The sequence below is a fragment of the Phocoena sinus genome, chromosome 8 (genome assembly GCF_008692025.1).
Source record: "Phocoena sinus isolate mPhoSin1 chromosome 8, mPhoSin1.pri, whole genome shotgun sequence".
NCBI classification, from domain to species: domain Eukaryota; kingdom Metazoa; phylum Chordata; class Mammalia; order Artiodactyla; family Phocoenidae; genus Phocoena; species Phocoena sinus.
The window spans coordinates 14,170,852-14,188,960 of NC_045770.1; the positions used below are offsets into that span (position 1 = coordinate 14,170,852).

An 18,109-nucleotide genomic window follows, 5' to 3' on the forward strand; every position below is an offset into this window, starting at 1 on the left:
CCAACCACTGTCCACCTGTTGTTGCAAATGGCAATATTTCTTTTTTATTTATGGCTGAATAATATTCGTGTGTGTGTGCATGTATGTGCGTGCCTGTGTGTAATTACATCGTTTTCTTTATTCATCCGTTGATGGACATTTAGGATGTTTTCACATCTTGGTTATTGTATACTGATGCAATGAACATGGGGGTGCATATATCTTCTTGAATTAGTGTTTTTGTTTTCTTTGGATAAATACCCAGAAGTGGAATTGCTGAATCATATGGTAGTTCTATATTTATTTTTTTTAGGAATCTCCATTCTAGTTTCCATAGTGCCTGCACCAATTTACAATCCCAGCAACAGTGCACAAGAATTCCTTTTTCTCCACATCCTTGCCAACACTTGTTATTTCTTGTCTTTTTGATAATAGCCATTCTAAGAGGAGTGAGGTGGTTTTGATTTACATTTCCCCAATTAGTGATGGGTTTTTTTTCATAGATTAGGGCACCTTTTAATGTACCTGTTGGCCATCTGTATGTTGTCTTTGGAAAAATGTTTATTCAGATCCTGTGCCCATTTTTAAATTGGACTGTTTATATTTTTTGCTATTGAGTTATATCAGGAAACATTTTAAATACAGAATTCTGAAATCCCTGGCTATAAAATCTACCACATTTTAAAAACCAAAAGTTTTATTCTTTGTACTCATAATTAATTGTATTCCAAAATGCCAATAGTAGCAACACTATCTTCCCTACAGAATCCTAGTGGGCAAAGAATTACCCAATAGATCAGTATGCCTTTAATTATATTAAATATGGCTTGGGGCTTCCCTGGTGGTGCAGTGGTTAAGAATCCACCTGCCAATGCAGGGGACACGGATTCAAGCCCTGGTCTGGGAAGATCCCACATGCCGCGAAGCAACTAAGTCCGTGCGCCACAACTACTGAGCCTGCGCTCTAGAGCCCACAAGCCACAACTACTGAGCCCGTGTGCCACAGCTACTGAAGCTTGTGCGCCTAGAGCCCGTGCTCTACAAGAGAAGCCACCGTGATGAGAAGCCCACGCACTGCAATGAAGAGTAGTCCCCGCTCACTGCAACTAAAGAAAGACTGACTGCGCACAGCAATGAAGAAGACCCAACGCAGCCAAAAAAACAAAACTTCATAGACTAAAAACTATCCTAATTGTTCTTTTAATGAGCATTTCTCTAATTATTAGTGAGACTGGATTTATTTTTTTTTGGCTGCATTGGGTCTTGTTGCTGCTTTTCTCTAGTTGAGGCGAGCGGGGGCTACTCTTCATTGCGGTGCACAGGCTTCTCACTGTGGTGGCTTCTCTCGTTGTGGAGACGGGCTCTAGGCGCATGGGCTTTAGTAGCTGTGGCTCAAGGGTTCTAGAGAGCAGGCTCAGTAGTTGTGGCACACAGGCTTAGCTGCTCTGCAGCGTGTGGGATCTTCCCAGACCAGGGCTCGAACCCTTGTCCCCTGCATTGGCAGGCGGGTTCTTAACCACTGTACCACCTGAGAAACCCGAGACTGGATTTTTAAAGTAACTTGATTATCATATATAAATCATTTCTAACTTATTTTTGGTTGTACTGTGTGGCGTGGCATGCAGGATCTTAGTTCCCCAACCAGGCATTGAACCCATGCCCCCTGCACTGGGAGCATGTGGAGTCTTAACCACTGGACCACTAGGGAAGTCCCTGTTCCTAACTTTTGTTGTTTTTCCAATGAGTTACTTTTTTCTTCTTGATTGTATCCTTTTATTTTTTACAAAGCAACTTACAAGAGCTTCTCAGAATGGCACTCATGTTAAAGTGGTATATAAGTAGGTTGTTCATTAAAAGCTACACACAAGTCTGCATCTGCTTTTCTCCTCTACTGACAAAACAGTTAACTCTAAAAGTCCAGGCAAAACTCGCAGAAGCAAGAGTTGTGGGACTTCCCTGGTGGTCCAGTGGTTAAGAATCTGCCTTCGAGGGGCTTCCCTGGTGGCGCAGTGGTTGAGAATCCGCCTGCCAATGAAGGGGACACAGGTTTGAACCCTGGTCCGGGAAGATCCCACATGCCGTGGAGCAACTAAGCCCGTGAGTCACAACTACTGAGCCCACGTGCTGTAACTACTGAAGCTCAAGGGCCTAGAGCCCGTGCCCCACAACAAGGGAAGCCACTGCAATGAGAAGCCTGCGCACCACAATGAAGAGTAGCCCCCGCTTGCCACAACTAGAGAAAGACTGTGCGCAGCAACAGAGACCCAACGCAGCCAAAAATAAATAAATAAAATAAATTTAAATTTATTTAAAAAAAAAAAAAAGAATCCTCCTTTGAATGCAGGGGACACTGGTTCGATCCCTGTTCAGAGAACTAAGATCCTACATGCTACGGGGCAACTAAGCCCGTGCTCTAGAGCCTGTGCCCCACAACTAGAGAGCCTGTGTGCCGCAACTACTGAGGCCTGTGCGCTCTGGAGCCTGTGTACCACAACTAGAGAGAAGCCCTCACACTGCAATGAAGATCCTGTATGCTGCAACTAAGACCCGATGCAGCCAAATAAATTATTTTTAAAAAATAATAATAAATAAATAAAATAAAATATCTTAAAAACAAAAAGAAGCAAGAGTTGCTTCACTGGTGACTTTTGTAAAAGTGAAGCTCAATAAAGGAGGCCAAAGGTTTTGGTAGAGTACTAACTGCTGGTGGAAAACAGGTTAGATCAGGTGGCCTGAAAAATTCACTGTAAACAAAGATGATGAGGTGCCAAAATAGTAACAGAAGGGCATGCACCTGATTTGTCCCCACTGCTTGGTGGCTGCAATGCTCCCAACCCTAGCCAGCCTTATGTCTGTTTATAGCCAGAAGGATGAGCGTTCTGTCACTCTATTCCTATACCACTCTATTCCCTTTTGAATTCCAAGAGTAATAGGTGCTGATTAGCAAAATTTCCCTCAACCACATACTTAAAAACTTTATTTTCTCATTTCCTATTTTTCCAACTCCTCACTCTCCATTCTCTCCTACAATCTCTCATTCTCATCCTGTATTTTAGAAATCTGGGAAAGTTTTCAGAGATGGAGACTCAGAGCTGCCTATTTCTATCACATTAAAAAAGTCAGCATTACATGTATTTCTCCCTTGTTTCATCCATCACTTTGTCTACTACTCATGTGTCTTCCCCTGACCTCCTTTTTCTTTTTCTTCTTTTTTTAAAAATTTTTAAAAATTTATTTTTGGCTGTGTTGGGTCTTCGTTGCTGTGCGTGGGCTTTCTCTACCTGTGGTGAGCAGGGGCTACTCTTGGTTGTGGTGCGTGGGCTTCTCATCGCGGTGGCTTCTCTTGTTGCAGAGCATGGGCTCTAGGCGTGCAGTTTTCAGTAGTTGCAGCACGCAGGCTCAGTAGTTGTGGCTCACAGACTCCAGAGCACAGGCTCAGTAGTTGTGGTGCATGGGCTTAGTTGCTCCGCGACATGTGGGATCTTCCTGGACCAGGGCTTGAACCTGTGTCCCCTGCATTGGCAGGCAGATTCTTAACCACTGTGCCACCAGGGAAGTCCCCTGACCTCCTTTTTATCCAATCCTAATCAAAGAGTAAGGCCACAACTTAGCTACATATCTGAATACTTCTGAAATAAACAAAATAAAGGGAAAATATAAACATTTCTCCTTTCCTAAAAACAATAACACTATTATTCTTTTTGGAGGAAGGAGAAGGGGAGCAATTTCTGGCTTGTAGGATTGTGAATACCCTCAGAAGACTAATATATTTGAGAAACAGCATCCTACTTCTTCTAGTCCATATGTCACCTTATAGGAGGGAGGTAGACTTGATGTTAATTTTGGTCCCAGATGAGGAAAATCATTTTTCTGATTAATAAGATATTATCCTAATTTTTTTCACATTAAGGTTAAGGATCAGATTTTCCTAGATGTCTGTTCTGAAAGCAGTAAGTTATGAAAGTTGGCCACTCTATGGAGTGAAAGAAGCGTTCTGCTTGAGATAGACTCTGAAGCACTTGGCTTAAGAACAAATCTCATTTATTTCTCTACAGGCCAAAAAGCTTTTATAATTCTTCCTTCAACAAATCTGCTTTCTACAGCTGCATGTGACTTGGTTTCCACACCTTCGCCTATAACCTCAGTTTCCTATGTTAAAACAAATTAGTATCCTGGTTAAGTATCTTTCACTAGGTGATGTTTAAAATAAAAGAGCTTCACAGCTTTGGGATCATGACTGGCATCTGTTACTCTGGAACCACCTGTCATCTGGTCTCTTCTTTATGCAGGAGATAGGACAGGGAGAAGAACCCAAAACAAAACAACAAATATGAACAAAAAAAACCCTTCTGCCCTAAACTTAAATTCTAGTTGCAATGAAGGACCCAAAGAATACTTAAGTTGGGAAGACCCCATTCTAGGTCACCTCATCTGCTGCTACTGGCTCGTCCACTTACCAGATTGCTGCTTCAGCTGCTCTTTTTGGATTGCTGCAAACTGCTTGGCATCAGCCAGGGAGCCAAAAAGAGCAGCAAAGGGGTTACTTGAGATGTTGTTGTTATTCTCCTGGTCTGTCATTTCACTTTAAAGTATCCTCCATCCAGACCTAGGGGGAGGGGCTATAGAAAGGACAGGTATTAGACGCCAAAGGGCAGATAACACAACAGTTATAATATTATCATAGTTGTTTCTTCTCTCATTTCTTGAATACATTTTAAAAGGGTTTGGGTAAGACTTGCCAACTCCTATTCCAAGATTCAAGACAATTTTTGGCAAAATGGTTAAAAACCTACCAACTGGACAAGTTGACTTGATTTGGGGGTGGCTAAAACCAAAAAGCTTAAAAAATGTTCAGCTGGAATGCATTTATCTATTGACATGTTTCTATTTACTATACCTTTAAAAAATAGATTAAATAGAAAGAATTATTGAAGTCAAAGAGGAAACTCAGCTACTAATTGTAACAACAATGTGGCACTTAAAAATAATATGACAAAAACTATGGATCTCCCATAAATCCCTAGGCTGGCCGACTAGTTCTCATTCACCACGAGCATAAGGTGGTGCTTGCACAGGCTTCTGTGACTTAAGAGTTGGAGCTGGGAATTCCTCAGCTACACAGAAACTAAATGTAAGTCTGTATGTCAGATGTGGAATTGCAAACCAGGACAGGAATCAGATTAGCAGCATATCGTGGGTTTTAAATCTATATTAAGCAATCTATCTCTACTTCTAGGCTTATGACTACTGATATTTTTTCCTCTAAAAACTAAATGGTCTTTGCTTAATTCTATATTTAACTTTCCCTATTTATCTGACTTTACAATACTGAAGAAACACAAATTCCTAATGTATAATATGAAATAGATATATACCTCAAAGGTATTTAAAGGAGCTGACTGAGCCTGCATTTGCACTCTTCTGATTACATTTCCTCATCCGAGCGCCAAGGGGACTCAGTGGCACAACGGGATGAGCAGAGCTCCCTGAAAGGCTTTCTCCCCTTTCTGAAATTTTAAGGCCAAAGCACAGACATACAGCCCTGAAAAGGGTGAGAAGAGACAAAGGGTATGAATATTCTGTTTACAAGGATGCTGAACTGCTACAAGGACAGAGGCCTTAGAAGGAGTTGGGGTCAGGAACACAAATGTGGGAGAAAAAAAAGAACGTTCGGTCTACATTTAATTAATTGAGTTAAGACTCCTTACAGAATCCTATTAACAAAAGCTAATACAAGTCAGAAAAGTTACCCTTATTTTTTGGAGGAAGAGAGACTATCACTTTTTGACACTTCTGAGGCATCTCTACCAGTTGCTTCATGCTCCTCTGTTGTGCTTTCTGCATAAGAGCTAACGGCTACTGAGCTGTAATGACTCAGGCAGACAGTCTAATCTCGTCTCAGCATGGTGCTGGGCTTTACTGCTTCAAGGAACTGAACTGTTATATGTTGCTCTATGATTTTACTTTCTACTATGTATAGTTTAGTTGAGCTTAATAATGCAGAAAAGAAAGACAGCATATTTAGTGCTGGAATTAACAATCCTTGAGAGGTCTTTCCTCCCATTTAAACATTGCATAAGCTTAATTATTACCCCTAATTCACGTAGAGGCACCAAGAATTGTGTCACTGTTAGCTGACCACCACCCTACCTCTATTCTGAGGTACCCAGAGGAATGCAAAAAGTGTAGTGAGCTCTAGTTATTTTTCTGTCTGCAAAATATCAACCTCTTTTTTCAACATGACACCCACATTTTTCTTTTGGGGATCCAACCCATTCCTGGTCCATGTGTACAGAAGGGGATGACCTTACCCATTAGCTCTAGAAATGGGCATATGAATCTGGCCTGGCCCAAAAGAATACAGTATTCTCTGCCCAAAGTGACTGATTCAGGAGTGGGCACAAGACCCTAGCAAGGCCTAACAGAATCAATGAACACCAGCTACAGGCCTTTGGCTACATCTACAGAAAAGGGGACTCTTCTTTCCTGCTTGGGTTGTTAGGCTAGTAAGATAGGAAACTGGAGTTGCCATCTTTCTACCATCTAGAGAAGGCCTAGCCTAAAACTAAGCCAACATGTAGGAAGAGAGATGTGAGATGGAAAGAGTCTTCTCAGTTATAAAAAAGCCAGTAGATTTCCCTACATTGTGGAAGCCAATACAACTGAAAAGGGTGCAGATTAGTACAAAGGAAAATGCATCACCTGTACCATCAATGCAGAAAGGAAGTGAGTTGAAAGCTAAGAATCAGAACATAGGACACAGGCTCTTAAGACTACCAAGAGAGATAAAGAGGATTTATCATCACAAACGGCATTATTTCCTCCTTTTAATAATATACTGTTGCAGTATATAAAGCTAGCTTCCCACTACGTTTTACCTATATTAACAGGATTTATAACTTTCTACACTGTATTCCTAATGTAGATCTTCTATCTTACTAGAAGGTAAGCAATTTGAACACAGGTTCATACCTGATTATTTTTTTCTTCTGTACCTGGCATAGTCCGTAATCACAAAATCCCAAACAAATATGTATTGAATGATTCAATCTTACATGTAATTATTCCTGACCTTCTTGTAATCAATAGCAGCACCCATAGTCCTACTTCAAGGTAAGGGTTTTACTGTTTGTCCTGGGTTGCAGTGGAAGGTCAAACTATTGGGCCAGACACTTGTGGCTCTTTGATATCTCAGAACGTGTAGAATAGAGAATGGAAATAAATCTCTGTTGTCATCTATGCTGTCTTTCTGAAAAACAAAAAGGGCTTTGCCGACCTCACTAAGCTCAACTTTCTCATATGTACTTAAAATCTATTTGAAGTAATAGTGCAAAAACTATTTTCATAGAAAAATAGCTAACACAGTGCAACCAGGAAAATTTTACAGGAAAAAGGAGGACTGATCACTTGATGGGAACCTTTGTGGAGATGTCAGTTTAGATTTGTTCAATGATCACACAAATGTAAAAAGAGTACCCACTCCAAAAGAAAGGTCTGATAAAATGGAACCTTGATATTTTGTTTAGTATTCAATGTCATCAGGAATTTATAATCTCCTACTTTCAACTGCCATACAAAGATAAAGTACTATCCTGTTGTCAGCCTTTCGCAAATAACCAATCAATATAACCACCAATCCTCAGATGTTTTTGGATTTGATTTTTAAAAGACGTCCTCTTTATTTATTTATTTACTTTTGGCTGCATGGCTTGCAGGATCTTAGTTCCTCCACCAGCGATTGAACCTGAGCCCTCTGCAGTGAAAGCACCGTGGTCCTAACCACTGGACCGCCAGGGAATTCCCCAAATACGTCCCCTTTAAAAACACGTTTGCCTCTTTTTTTTTTTTTTTTGCGGTACGCGGGCCTCTCACTGCTGTGGCCTCTTCCGCCGCGGAGCACAGGCTCCGGACGTGCAGGCTCAGTGGCCACGGCTCATGGGCCCAGCCACTCTGCGGCATGTGGGATCTTCCCGGACCGGGGCATGAACCCGTGTCCCCTGCATCGGCAGGCGGACTCTCAACCACTGCGCCACCAGGGAAGCCCCATGTTTCCCTCTTATACGTATGCTGCAAGACTCTACATTTATAAATGCTGTCTATCTCCAGTCCTACAAAATCCTCTCACCCTCCCCTGATTCACTCTTTTGTTTATAAAGAGTACTTCTAATCCCTTAAGGGGCACTGTCAGCTTTTAAAGAGGTGAGCACATAAACGTTTTAACATCAGATTTGGTATTCCTTTTAAACAGAAATACTTGGAATACTTCACAAAACTAGGATTGTCAAAATCAAGCTTTAGGGTTTCCCTGGTGGCGCAGTGGTTGAGAATCTGCCTGTCAATGCAGGGGACATGGGTTCGAGCCCTGGTCTGGGAGGATCCCACATGTCACGGAGCAACTAAGCCCGTGCGCTTCAACTACTGAGTTTGTATTCTAGAGCCTGTGAGCCACAACTACTGAGCCCGTGCACCTAGAGCCCGTGCTCCACAACAGGGGAGGCCACTGCAATGAGAGGCCCGCGCACTGCAGCGAAGAGTAGCCACCACTCGCCAGAACTAGAGGAAGCCCACGTGCAGCAACGAGGACCCAATGCAGCCCAAAATGAAATAAATAAATCTATTAAAAAATCAAGCTTTATTAAATTATACTCCATAAGGTCTCTTTCCTGGTGAGTAATACATAGATCAAACCAAAAAAAGGAATTTAAAAAATGTTTTCATTGTTACACTTTCAGGCCTTTGTTGTGGCAACAGATCCTTCCATCACATCAGCAAGCTAGAAGGATCTCATCAAGTCGCAAAGCACACAGCATTCCTTCCTGGGCCCCATTTTATCTCAGGACGGCTCCCATGTGAGACCAAAACAGATCAAGGCAGTGAGACTATACATATCCTTGTTCTGGGAGTGAAAAACTGAATCCAAAGAGAAGACCCAACAAGTATAAGCTCCTGAGCTCTGGTAACTCAATTTTAGAAATGTCTTCTAAACCCAACTGCTGTGGGAGCAAGAAGCAGAGTGCCAGGAGAGTTTTGAGTGGTGAACTGATCACTTGCCTTTAGAAATATCAACACCTTGCCATACGGATTCGACTGGTTTGACTACTGCGACTCGTGCTTAATTTTCTCTTCTTTTGCACCTAGCTATTTGTTGTCTACTCTTTATATTTTGTCCCTCCAGGTTCCATAAGGGATTCGCGGCACAGAGGGAGACCCACCCACTCGGGGCACGTTCTAGAGAAAGAAAACCAAAGATAATGCAAGGCCAGGATTCGGCCTTTTCCAGGAGGGAAATGGCAAAGAGGGGCAGAGATGCCAGTAGCTGGAGCACTGTAAGGGGTTCCCAAAGCAAACAGGGTCGAAGTTCATGAAGGAGAGAGACAGTGTTTAGGAAAGCACAGGAGAAGGCATTTGGAGGAGGTAAGAGTGCAGACGTTTGGACTGGCATTCGATTAGGAGAAGAAAAATCCCATTGGAGACTCAACGATCCCCTCCCCTCCAGCTATATCCTCTCTTACCAGAGCCTGAGGGCCAGCAGCGACGACACAACAGAATCTCACCGGCCGAAGCGTTCCCACTTCCGACTCAGCACGGCCACCGGAGCTAACGTCATGACAAGGCGCCGGGCCTTGTGGAATCTCATCTGGGCGCCGGAAGCTGGGTGTGTCGCCCTGCGCTGGAAGCGGGCGCGCAAACATCCCCACTGCGCATGCGCTAACTGGCTTGGGCGGGGCGGAAGTGGCCGGAAGTGGATTTGGGGTTGGATTGGGGGCGGGTCAGGTTGACTTGGGAGCGGATTGTGGTGGAGCTCAACGGCATATGCGGCTCTCGGAAACCCATGTATCAGCAGCACGTATGACTAGGTGAACCCTGGCCTCTGTGGACTCAACGCTGATTGTCCCACCGATCTTAGGCCTTTTTGAAACAGCTTCTGTAACTCTTCATAGATAATTATTATCTATGAAGCAATAACAGTAGCGTTAACAATAACTGAAACTTGTGAACTGTTATTAGGTACCCGGAAATGTGTTAAGCTTTGCTTTGATTGGAGTGCAGTTTTCTTATTTGTAAAGTGAAGACGAGTACATCCTAAAGGTTACTTTGAGGTACACAAAGGCAAAGGAAGCAGCATACTTTTCAAGCATGCACGTGGAAAGACAATTCATAGAGTGACAGAAAAAATTTGTAACTCACATATCTGATAAAAAGTTAATATCCAGTTATATAAAAAGCCTATAACTCAACAACAAAAAACCTAAACAACTTGATTAAAGAATGGACAATGGGCTTGAATAAGCATTTCTCTGTAGAAGATATACAAATGGCCAATAAGCACATGAAAAGAAGCTCAATGTCACTAATCATTAGGGAAGTGCAAATTAAGACCACAGTGAAATACCACCTCATACACATTAGGAAGGTGATTATGAAAAAAAATAGAAGATAAGTCTTGGTGAGGATGTGGAGAGACAGGAACCCTTGTGCATTGCTGATGGGAATGTAAAATAGTGGAGCACTTTGGGAAAACAGTTTGGTGGTTCCTCAAAAAGTTAAACGGAATTATCATATGATGCAGCAATTCCACTTCTGGGTAAATACTCCAAAGAATTGAAAGCAGGGACTCAAACAGATACTTGTACACCACTGTTCATAGCAGTATCGTTTGTAATAGGTGAAAGGTGGAAACAACCCAGAATGTCTATTGACGGGTGTAGGGCGCGGCCGGATAGCCATTACGCATGCACTAAGTATGCCGCTAGGGCGTATGCACCTAATATGCTAATCAGGTTTTGAAGCAGTGGCCTATCCAAAGTCCGGCTTGCGAAATGCGATAACCATACGGACGAATCAGGGACTTACACGAGTCCTTAAGCCCTTATATAAGCAGACAGGCTCGAGCGTACGGGGTCTTCCTTCCATCCGCCCGAAACCAAGCTGTACTCCAATAAAGTGTGATGCGAGAAGAATCTAGCGTGTGGTGATTCGTCATTCTGCTGGTCAGAAGCGGCTCGCCGCGAGTGGTGCCGAAACCCGGGAACCTGCGCGCCCCGCATGGAGGACCGATTCAGAACTCGACACACGGAGTGAACCGCCGTTAAGTAGTCCAGTTTAGGTATGTTTTTGCTGCAATAGAGCCCGAGATTTTTATTTTCGCTTTCGTTCTCTTCGTAGCTGTCGCACTTTTTGTCTGCGTGTGGCTACGGTGCCATCAGCCCGACCGAGTGTGTCTCCCCTGGCCATTAGATAGGTCAGAGATCTTCCCGCTTTAGCAAGTTGTTCATATATGAGCGTGAACTATGGGGAATAGTTCATCCGCGGAACCAACCGTTGGATTCCATGAGCCCATCCAAGCCCTTCTGAACGATCGAGGACTTAAGATTTCACATAAAACTATTAGTAAACTGTTGCAGGATATTGATGGTGCCGCCCCATGGTTTGCGGTGTCTGGAAGCCTGACTGTTCCATCTTGGGAAAAACTGGGGAAGGACTTGGCTGATCGTCACAAAATGGGGGAGCTCTCTCGAGGCACGTTTCTGTTATGGAGAATGATACATTCGTGCTTAAGAGAAGGGAAATGCAAAGATATTGTACAGATGGGCCGTAAAGCTCTTAGCATACATCAAGATAGTGCGTCAGAAAGTGAAAATATAGGGACTACGGTAGATAGGCCTAAGAATCCTAGGAAAAAGAGAGAAAAACAAATAGAAAAATCGGATGCAATGCCAGGATTGTATCCACTTTTAGATGAATTTAAAGCGCTTTATTTGTCTCAGGATGAGTTGAATCCCAAGGAGGAGGCGGATCTGGAAGAAGCAGCTGCCGAATATGAAAGAGGACGATATGGCAGTTCCCCATGTGCTCGTCCGCCATTTTGTGCCTCTGCGGGTGCTCGTCCGCCATTTTGTGCTTCTGCTAAATCAAAAGCTTTAACATGTACTCAGACTTCCGCTTTTATTGCTAGCGCCCCCCCTGGCGCTGCGGTTCGGGAACCGCCAAAGTGGTTTGAAGACCCAGCCACGCGTCAAAGATATTATGAGATGGTGGATCATAAAATACTTAAGGATCTTGCAGAGGCTGCCAGGGGATATGGGGTTACTGCTAATTATACCTTGATGCTATTGCAGCGCCTTACGCGAAATGCATTGACGCCCACAGATTGGCATGATATCGCTCGTGCTTGCCTGTCCATGGGGCAATATTTAGATTGGAAATCAATTGTGGCTGACTTGGCGTACAGCCAGGCGAGAGAGAATGCCGCCAATGGGCAACCTGCCTGGAATGCCGAGATGCTGCTAGGACAGGGCCAGTGGTTAAATAATCAGACGGTGTTTCCGGTAGAGGTTTATGGCCAAATAAACCATATTGGCATGCAAGCGTGGCGTGCCCTCCCAAATAAAGGAGAAGTTACAGGGAATTTGACTAAGATTATACAGGGAAGCACCGAGCCATTTTCTGATTTTGTAGCTAGGATGATGGAAGCTGCAGGAAGGATTTTTGGTAGCGTAGATGATGCTCTGCCGCTAGTAAAACAGCTAATTTATGAACAAAGCACAAAGGAGTGCCGCAGGGCAATAACACCTATTAAAGGAAAGTCTTTGGAGGCATGGATGAAGATGTGTAGAGAAATTGGAGGGCCTTTATCTAATGCTGGGTTAGCGGCAGCAGTAATGGCTGCCACCAATAATGCAAAGCCCTCTGGAAAATCAGGGGTTTGTTTCCAGTGTGGGAGGCCTGGACACATTAAGAGACAATGTAGAGAAATGAGCAAAAAACCAAATATGCCACCTCAAAAGACTCCAGGAACCTGTCCTAGATGTAAAAAAGGGAAGCATTGGGCAAATGAATGTAGATCCGTTAAGGATATTAATGGACAACCCATCCCGTCCGCTACAGCGTTTGCAGACTCAAGGAATGCTTATGCCTCCAGTTCAAAAAACGGGATGAAGGGCCCCCGGTCTCAGGGCCCGAAAATTTTTGGGGCCCACGAGAATGTGAGTTTCCAACCACCCAAACCCCGAGGCGAGCCACGTCAGGATCCGCAGGGTTGGACCTCCGTGCCGCCTCCAGAATGGTACTAACAATGACTATGGGTGTACAGCCCGTGGAGACCGATATGAAAGGACCACTACCTAAAGGGACGGTCGGATTGGTGTTGGGCCGATCCTCCTCTGCTCTAAAAGGGCTCATAGTCTTACCCGGGGTAATTGATTCTGATTATACTGGAATAATTAAGGTCATGTGCCAATCCCCAAAAGGAGTAGCTATTATAAATCCCGGTGATCGAATTGCCCAATTGTTGGTGTTGCCATCTCTTCATGAAAAATACCCTGCTCGCTCCAAGGACCGAGGAGATCGCGGATTTGGATCTACTGGGGTTGATCTGGCCTGTTTATCATTGTCTCTTGATGATCGTCCTATGATGGATTTAACTATAGAAGGAAAGGTATTTTCCGGTCTGGTTGATACCGGAGCTGATCGCAGTATTATTACTGCCACCTACTGGCCAAAATCCTGGCCTTTACAGACCTCCTCTCAGACCTTACAGGGTTTAGGATACGCCAAAGCACCCCAAATTAGCTCTAAAACACTGACCTGGATTTTTGAAGATCAGAAAGGGAAGTTTCAACCCTTTGTGGTTGAAGGATTGCCACTTAATCTGTGGGGAAGGGATGTGCAAAGCCAGATGAAATTAAAACTTACTAATGATTATTCCGAGGCTGCACAGCAAATGATGCTCAGGTCTGGTTTTATACCAGGCAGAGGGATAGGAAAAAATTTACAAGGTACTGCTGCTCCTATAGAAGCTCAGGGAAACCCCTGTTGCAGGGGGCTGGGTTTTTCTCAGGGGTCACTGAGTTAATGATTCCTATTACATGGAAGACCACAATGCCCGTGTGGATCCCTCAGTGGCCGTTGTCTAAAGAAAAGTTGGAGGCAGCATCGCAATTAGTAGAGGAACAATTACAATTGGGACACCTAGAACCCTCTCAGTCACCCTGGAATACTTCTATTTTTGTTATTAAGAAAAGATCAGGGAAATGGCGCTTGCTCCATGATCTAAGAGCAATAAATCAACAAATGCAGGTCATGGGACCCATACAACGCGGCCTACCGGCTTTGACAGCCATCCCACAGGGGTGGCCCATTATTGCCGTTGATATAAAAGATTGCTTTTTTTCCATTCCATTGAATAGCAAAGACAAAGAGAGGTTTGCCTTTACATTACCCTCAATTAATCATGAAAGGCCTGATAAGAGGTATCAATGGGTCGTGCTTCCTCAGGGTATGGCCAATAGCCCCACCATGTGTCAACTTTATGTTGACACTGCCTTACAGCTAGTACGGGATAAGTTCCCGGATGTTAAAATTATTCATTACATGGATGATGTTTTGCTGTCAGCCCCTAGCATGAGACTGCTTGAGCAGGTCTTGGGAGATTTATCTGTGAGTTTAGAGAATAGAGGTTTATATTTGGCCCCTGAAAAAATTCAAAAGGGAGATGCCATTAACTTTTTAGGAGCTGTTATAAACAAAACCAAAATAGTGCCTCAAAAAATTGAAATTAGAACCAGCCGTTTGGTAACTTTGAATGATTTTCAGAAATTGCTTGGGGATATTAATTGGCTTCGACCGTATTTGAGTCTGACTCGCTTTGAATTACAACCTTTGTTTGCTGTATTGGAAGGTAATCCTGATCTTAATTCCCCGCGTCAGATGACCCCCGAGGCCCAAACAGCTCTTCAGAAGGTGGAACAGGCTCTTATGAAAGCACAATTACAGCGTTATGACAGTACCTTGCCTATTTGGATGTGTGTTCTTCCAACCTTAGGATTTCCAACAGGTGTTCTTTGGCAAGATGGGCCCTTGCTTTGGATCCATACTAAGTCCCTGGGGATGAAGACGCTGTCTCACTATCCATCTATGGTTGCTGAGGTTGCCTTCTTGGGTATTAAACAATGTGTTTCCGCCTTTGCAATGTTGCCGGAAAAACTTGTAGTTCCCTATACTAAGGATCAAATAGAAATATTAACTGCTACCACCTCTGAGTGGTCTATACTTATTTATACCTTTTCTGGAACTATTGATAACCATTTGCCCAAGAGTGAAATTTTGAAATTCATTATCCAGCAACCTGTCATTTTTCCAAGGGTCACTGTAGAGCGACCACTAAATGATGCCCTGACCATTTATACGGACGGATCAAAATCCGGAAAAGGGGCTTATATGGTTCAGGGTCAGCATCCTGTCGTTAGAGACTATCAACCTGATGCTCCTCAAGTGGTGGAATGTCATGTGGTTTTGGAAGTTTTTCAACGATTTCAAGAACCCTTTAATTTGATCTCTGATTCATTGTATGTGGTTAATGCAGTGAAACATCTTGAAGTGACCCCCCACATTCGATCATCCAGCACAGTGGCACCCTTGTTGGCCGGGATAAGGTTTCAGATATTGCGCCGCCAACACCCCTTTTATGTTACCCATATACGGGCTCATTCCCTGTTGCCTGGTCTAATGGCAAAAGCCAATGAACAAGTTGATGTGGCAACACGTGTTTTCTTACCCTTGGATCAAAAGCAGCAAGCACAAGAATTTCATGAGCTATATCATGTATCATCTGCAGTGTTGAGAAAGAAGTTTTTCATTACTAGAGCCGAGGCCAGACATATTGTTAAGTCTTGTTCCACTTGTGCCCAATTTTTGCCGGCCCAAAAGACTGGTGTAAATCCCAGAGGTTTGTCCCCAAACGAGCTGTGGCAGACGGATGTCACTCATGTTCCCTCCTTTGGGAAGCTCCAGTATGTTCATGTGTCTGTGGATACCTATTCCGGGGTGGTACATGCTACCCCTCTCTCTGGAGAACGGGTTCAACATGTTATTACTCATTGCCTTGAAGCCTGGGCAGCCTGGGGCAAGCCTGCTAAACTAAAGACAGATAACGGCCCAGCTTATAGTTCCAAGAGCTTTGTTCTCTTTTGTCAAAAAATGCAAATAGAACATGTTACGGGCCTGCCTTACAATCCACAAGGCCAAGGTATAATAGAGCGAACTAATCGCACACTTAAAGAATTGCTTTTAAAACAAAAAGGGGGAATAGCGGAGAATTGCACCCCGAAGCAGAAATTGTCGCTTGCCTTATTTACTATTAATTTTTTGAATTTACATGATGAGAAAAAAACTTCTGCTGAACGCCATATGATACGTGAACAAAAGGATTACGGCAGAGTGATGTGGAAAGATGTGTTGTCCAATCAATGGAAGGGCCCGGATCGCGTTGTCACGCGATCCAGGGGATCTCTTTGTGTTTTTCCACAGGATCAAGATCCGATTTGGGTCCCGACAAGGTTAACAAGAGTCGTGGAAGATAATCCCAAGAACGATGTGGAGCGCTCAAGGAGTGACACTGGGCTGGATACTGTTGATGAGCTTCCCCCTGCTCAAGGCGGAGATCAAGACGTTTTGGGGAATTAGCCGAACCTGGCCAGTCCCCATCCCCGTTCATTCTCAAAGTACCATTCTCCCAGTATTGTATTCCACTAGCTGTGAGATGAATACGGCTTGTGCTAGGCCACTAAGCACAGATTGGATGCTCTGAATAAGAGCAAGCAGATTGGAGAATTCCTAAAGGGAAATTGGTCCCGCGAGGCGGAGAAGATGATATTTAAGCAGAAGTTGAATATCCTGCAGCTGAATGCAACCAGAGTGGATCCAGTGACTCTTGGAGAATTTACCGCATGGCTAGCTAGAGCATTTTCCTTTTTTAAGGAATGGGTGGGTGTGGGACTGTTCGCAGCCTGCTGTTTGTTTGGGATAGTGTTGTGTCTCTGGTTGGTCTGTCGTATTCGCATTCGAACCCGGCGAGATAGGATAATGCTCACTCAGGCGCTTGTGGCCATCAGTGAAGGCGAGTCCCCCGCAGCCTGGCTCTCCACCCTAAAAAACATATGATCGCCCTTGCACAGAGGGGCCTTGCCGCCATTGCACCTCTATAGGGGATCGGCCCTAGGGGCTGCCTCTGCACGGAGAGGTCTCGTTACCATTGCACCTCCATGAGGAGCCCATGCCACGTGAAGACAGCCCTTGCACCCTGCAGTTCGATTGCGAGCATTGCACGCAGGAGGGTGTCTGCGAATGCAAGCGGAAACTACCGGTACACCGTGTACATACCCCGGTATGAGCACTGGTACAGGTCAATGTCCGCTGCAATGGTCGAAAAGAAAAAAGGGGGAGATGTAGGGCGCGGCCGGATAGCCATTACGCATGCACTAAGTATGCCGCTAGGGCGTATGCACCTAATATGCTAATCAGGTTTTGAAGCAGTGGCCTATCCAAAGTCCGGCTTGCGAAATGCGATAACCATACGGACGAATCAGGGACTTACACGAGTCCTTAAGCCCTTATATAAGCAGACAGGCTCGAGCGTACGGGGTCTTCCTTCCATCTGCCCGAAACCAAGCTGTACTCCAATAAAGTGTGATGCGAGAAGAATCTAGCGTGTGGTGATTCGTCATTCTGCTGGTCAGAAGCGGCTCGCCGCAGACGGGTAAATGGACAAACAAAATGTGGCATATACATACACATCATTATTAAGCCTTAAAAAGGAAGGAAATTTTGATACTTGCTATGAACCCTGAAAACATTATGCCAAGTGAAATAAGCCAGACACAAAAGGACAAATATTGTATGACTTCACTTATACGTGGTACCCAGAGTAGGCAAATTCAGAGACAGAAAGTAAAAAAGAGGTTACCAGGGGTGGGGTGAGGGAGGAATGGGGAGTTATTGTTTAATGGGTAAAATGTTTCTTCAGGATAATAAAAAATTCTGAAAATGAGAGTGGTGATGGTTGCACAACACTGTGAATGTACTTAATGCCACTGAATAGTATACTGTAACACACACAGACACACACCAAATGTTGAGCAATCTTAGAGCGCCTATTATGTTCCAGCATTGTTCTAGCTCCTGAAGCTACAGTAGTAGAAAAAAAATACAACTTTTCCTGGAGCTTACAATCTGGTGAGAGTGGAGTGGTAATGTAGCTTTTAAAATTAATGTGCACAAGGTGGATTCTTCAATAAATACTTCCAGAATAAGTGGGTAGCTATGGATTTAAACGTGTCAATATATTAGACCT

The 18,109-nt window shown here is 44.0% G+C and overlaps 1 protein-coding gene across 1 annotated transcript in view; it reads right to left on the reverse strand.

Annotated features, from left to right (window-relative positions):
• UBE4A (ubiquitination factor E4A) overlaps positions 1 to 9,641 on the reverse strand; it is a 35,621-nt gene extending 25,980 nt beyond the window's left edge. The window contains exons 1-2 of the mRNA XM_032640153.1: positions 9,492 to 9,641; positions 4,437 to 4,598 (exon numbers count right to left, since the gene is read on the reverse strand). Coding sequence (XP_032496044.1) covers positions 4,437 to 4,557 — 121 coding nt within the window. The 5' untranslated portion in view covers positions 4,558 to 4,598; positions 9,492 to 9,641. The remainder of the gene's footprint in view (positions 1 to 4,436; positions 4,599 to 9,491) is intronic.
• Between the last annotated feature and the right edge of the window lie 8,468 nt (positions 9,642 to 18,109).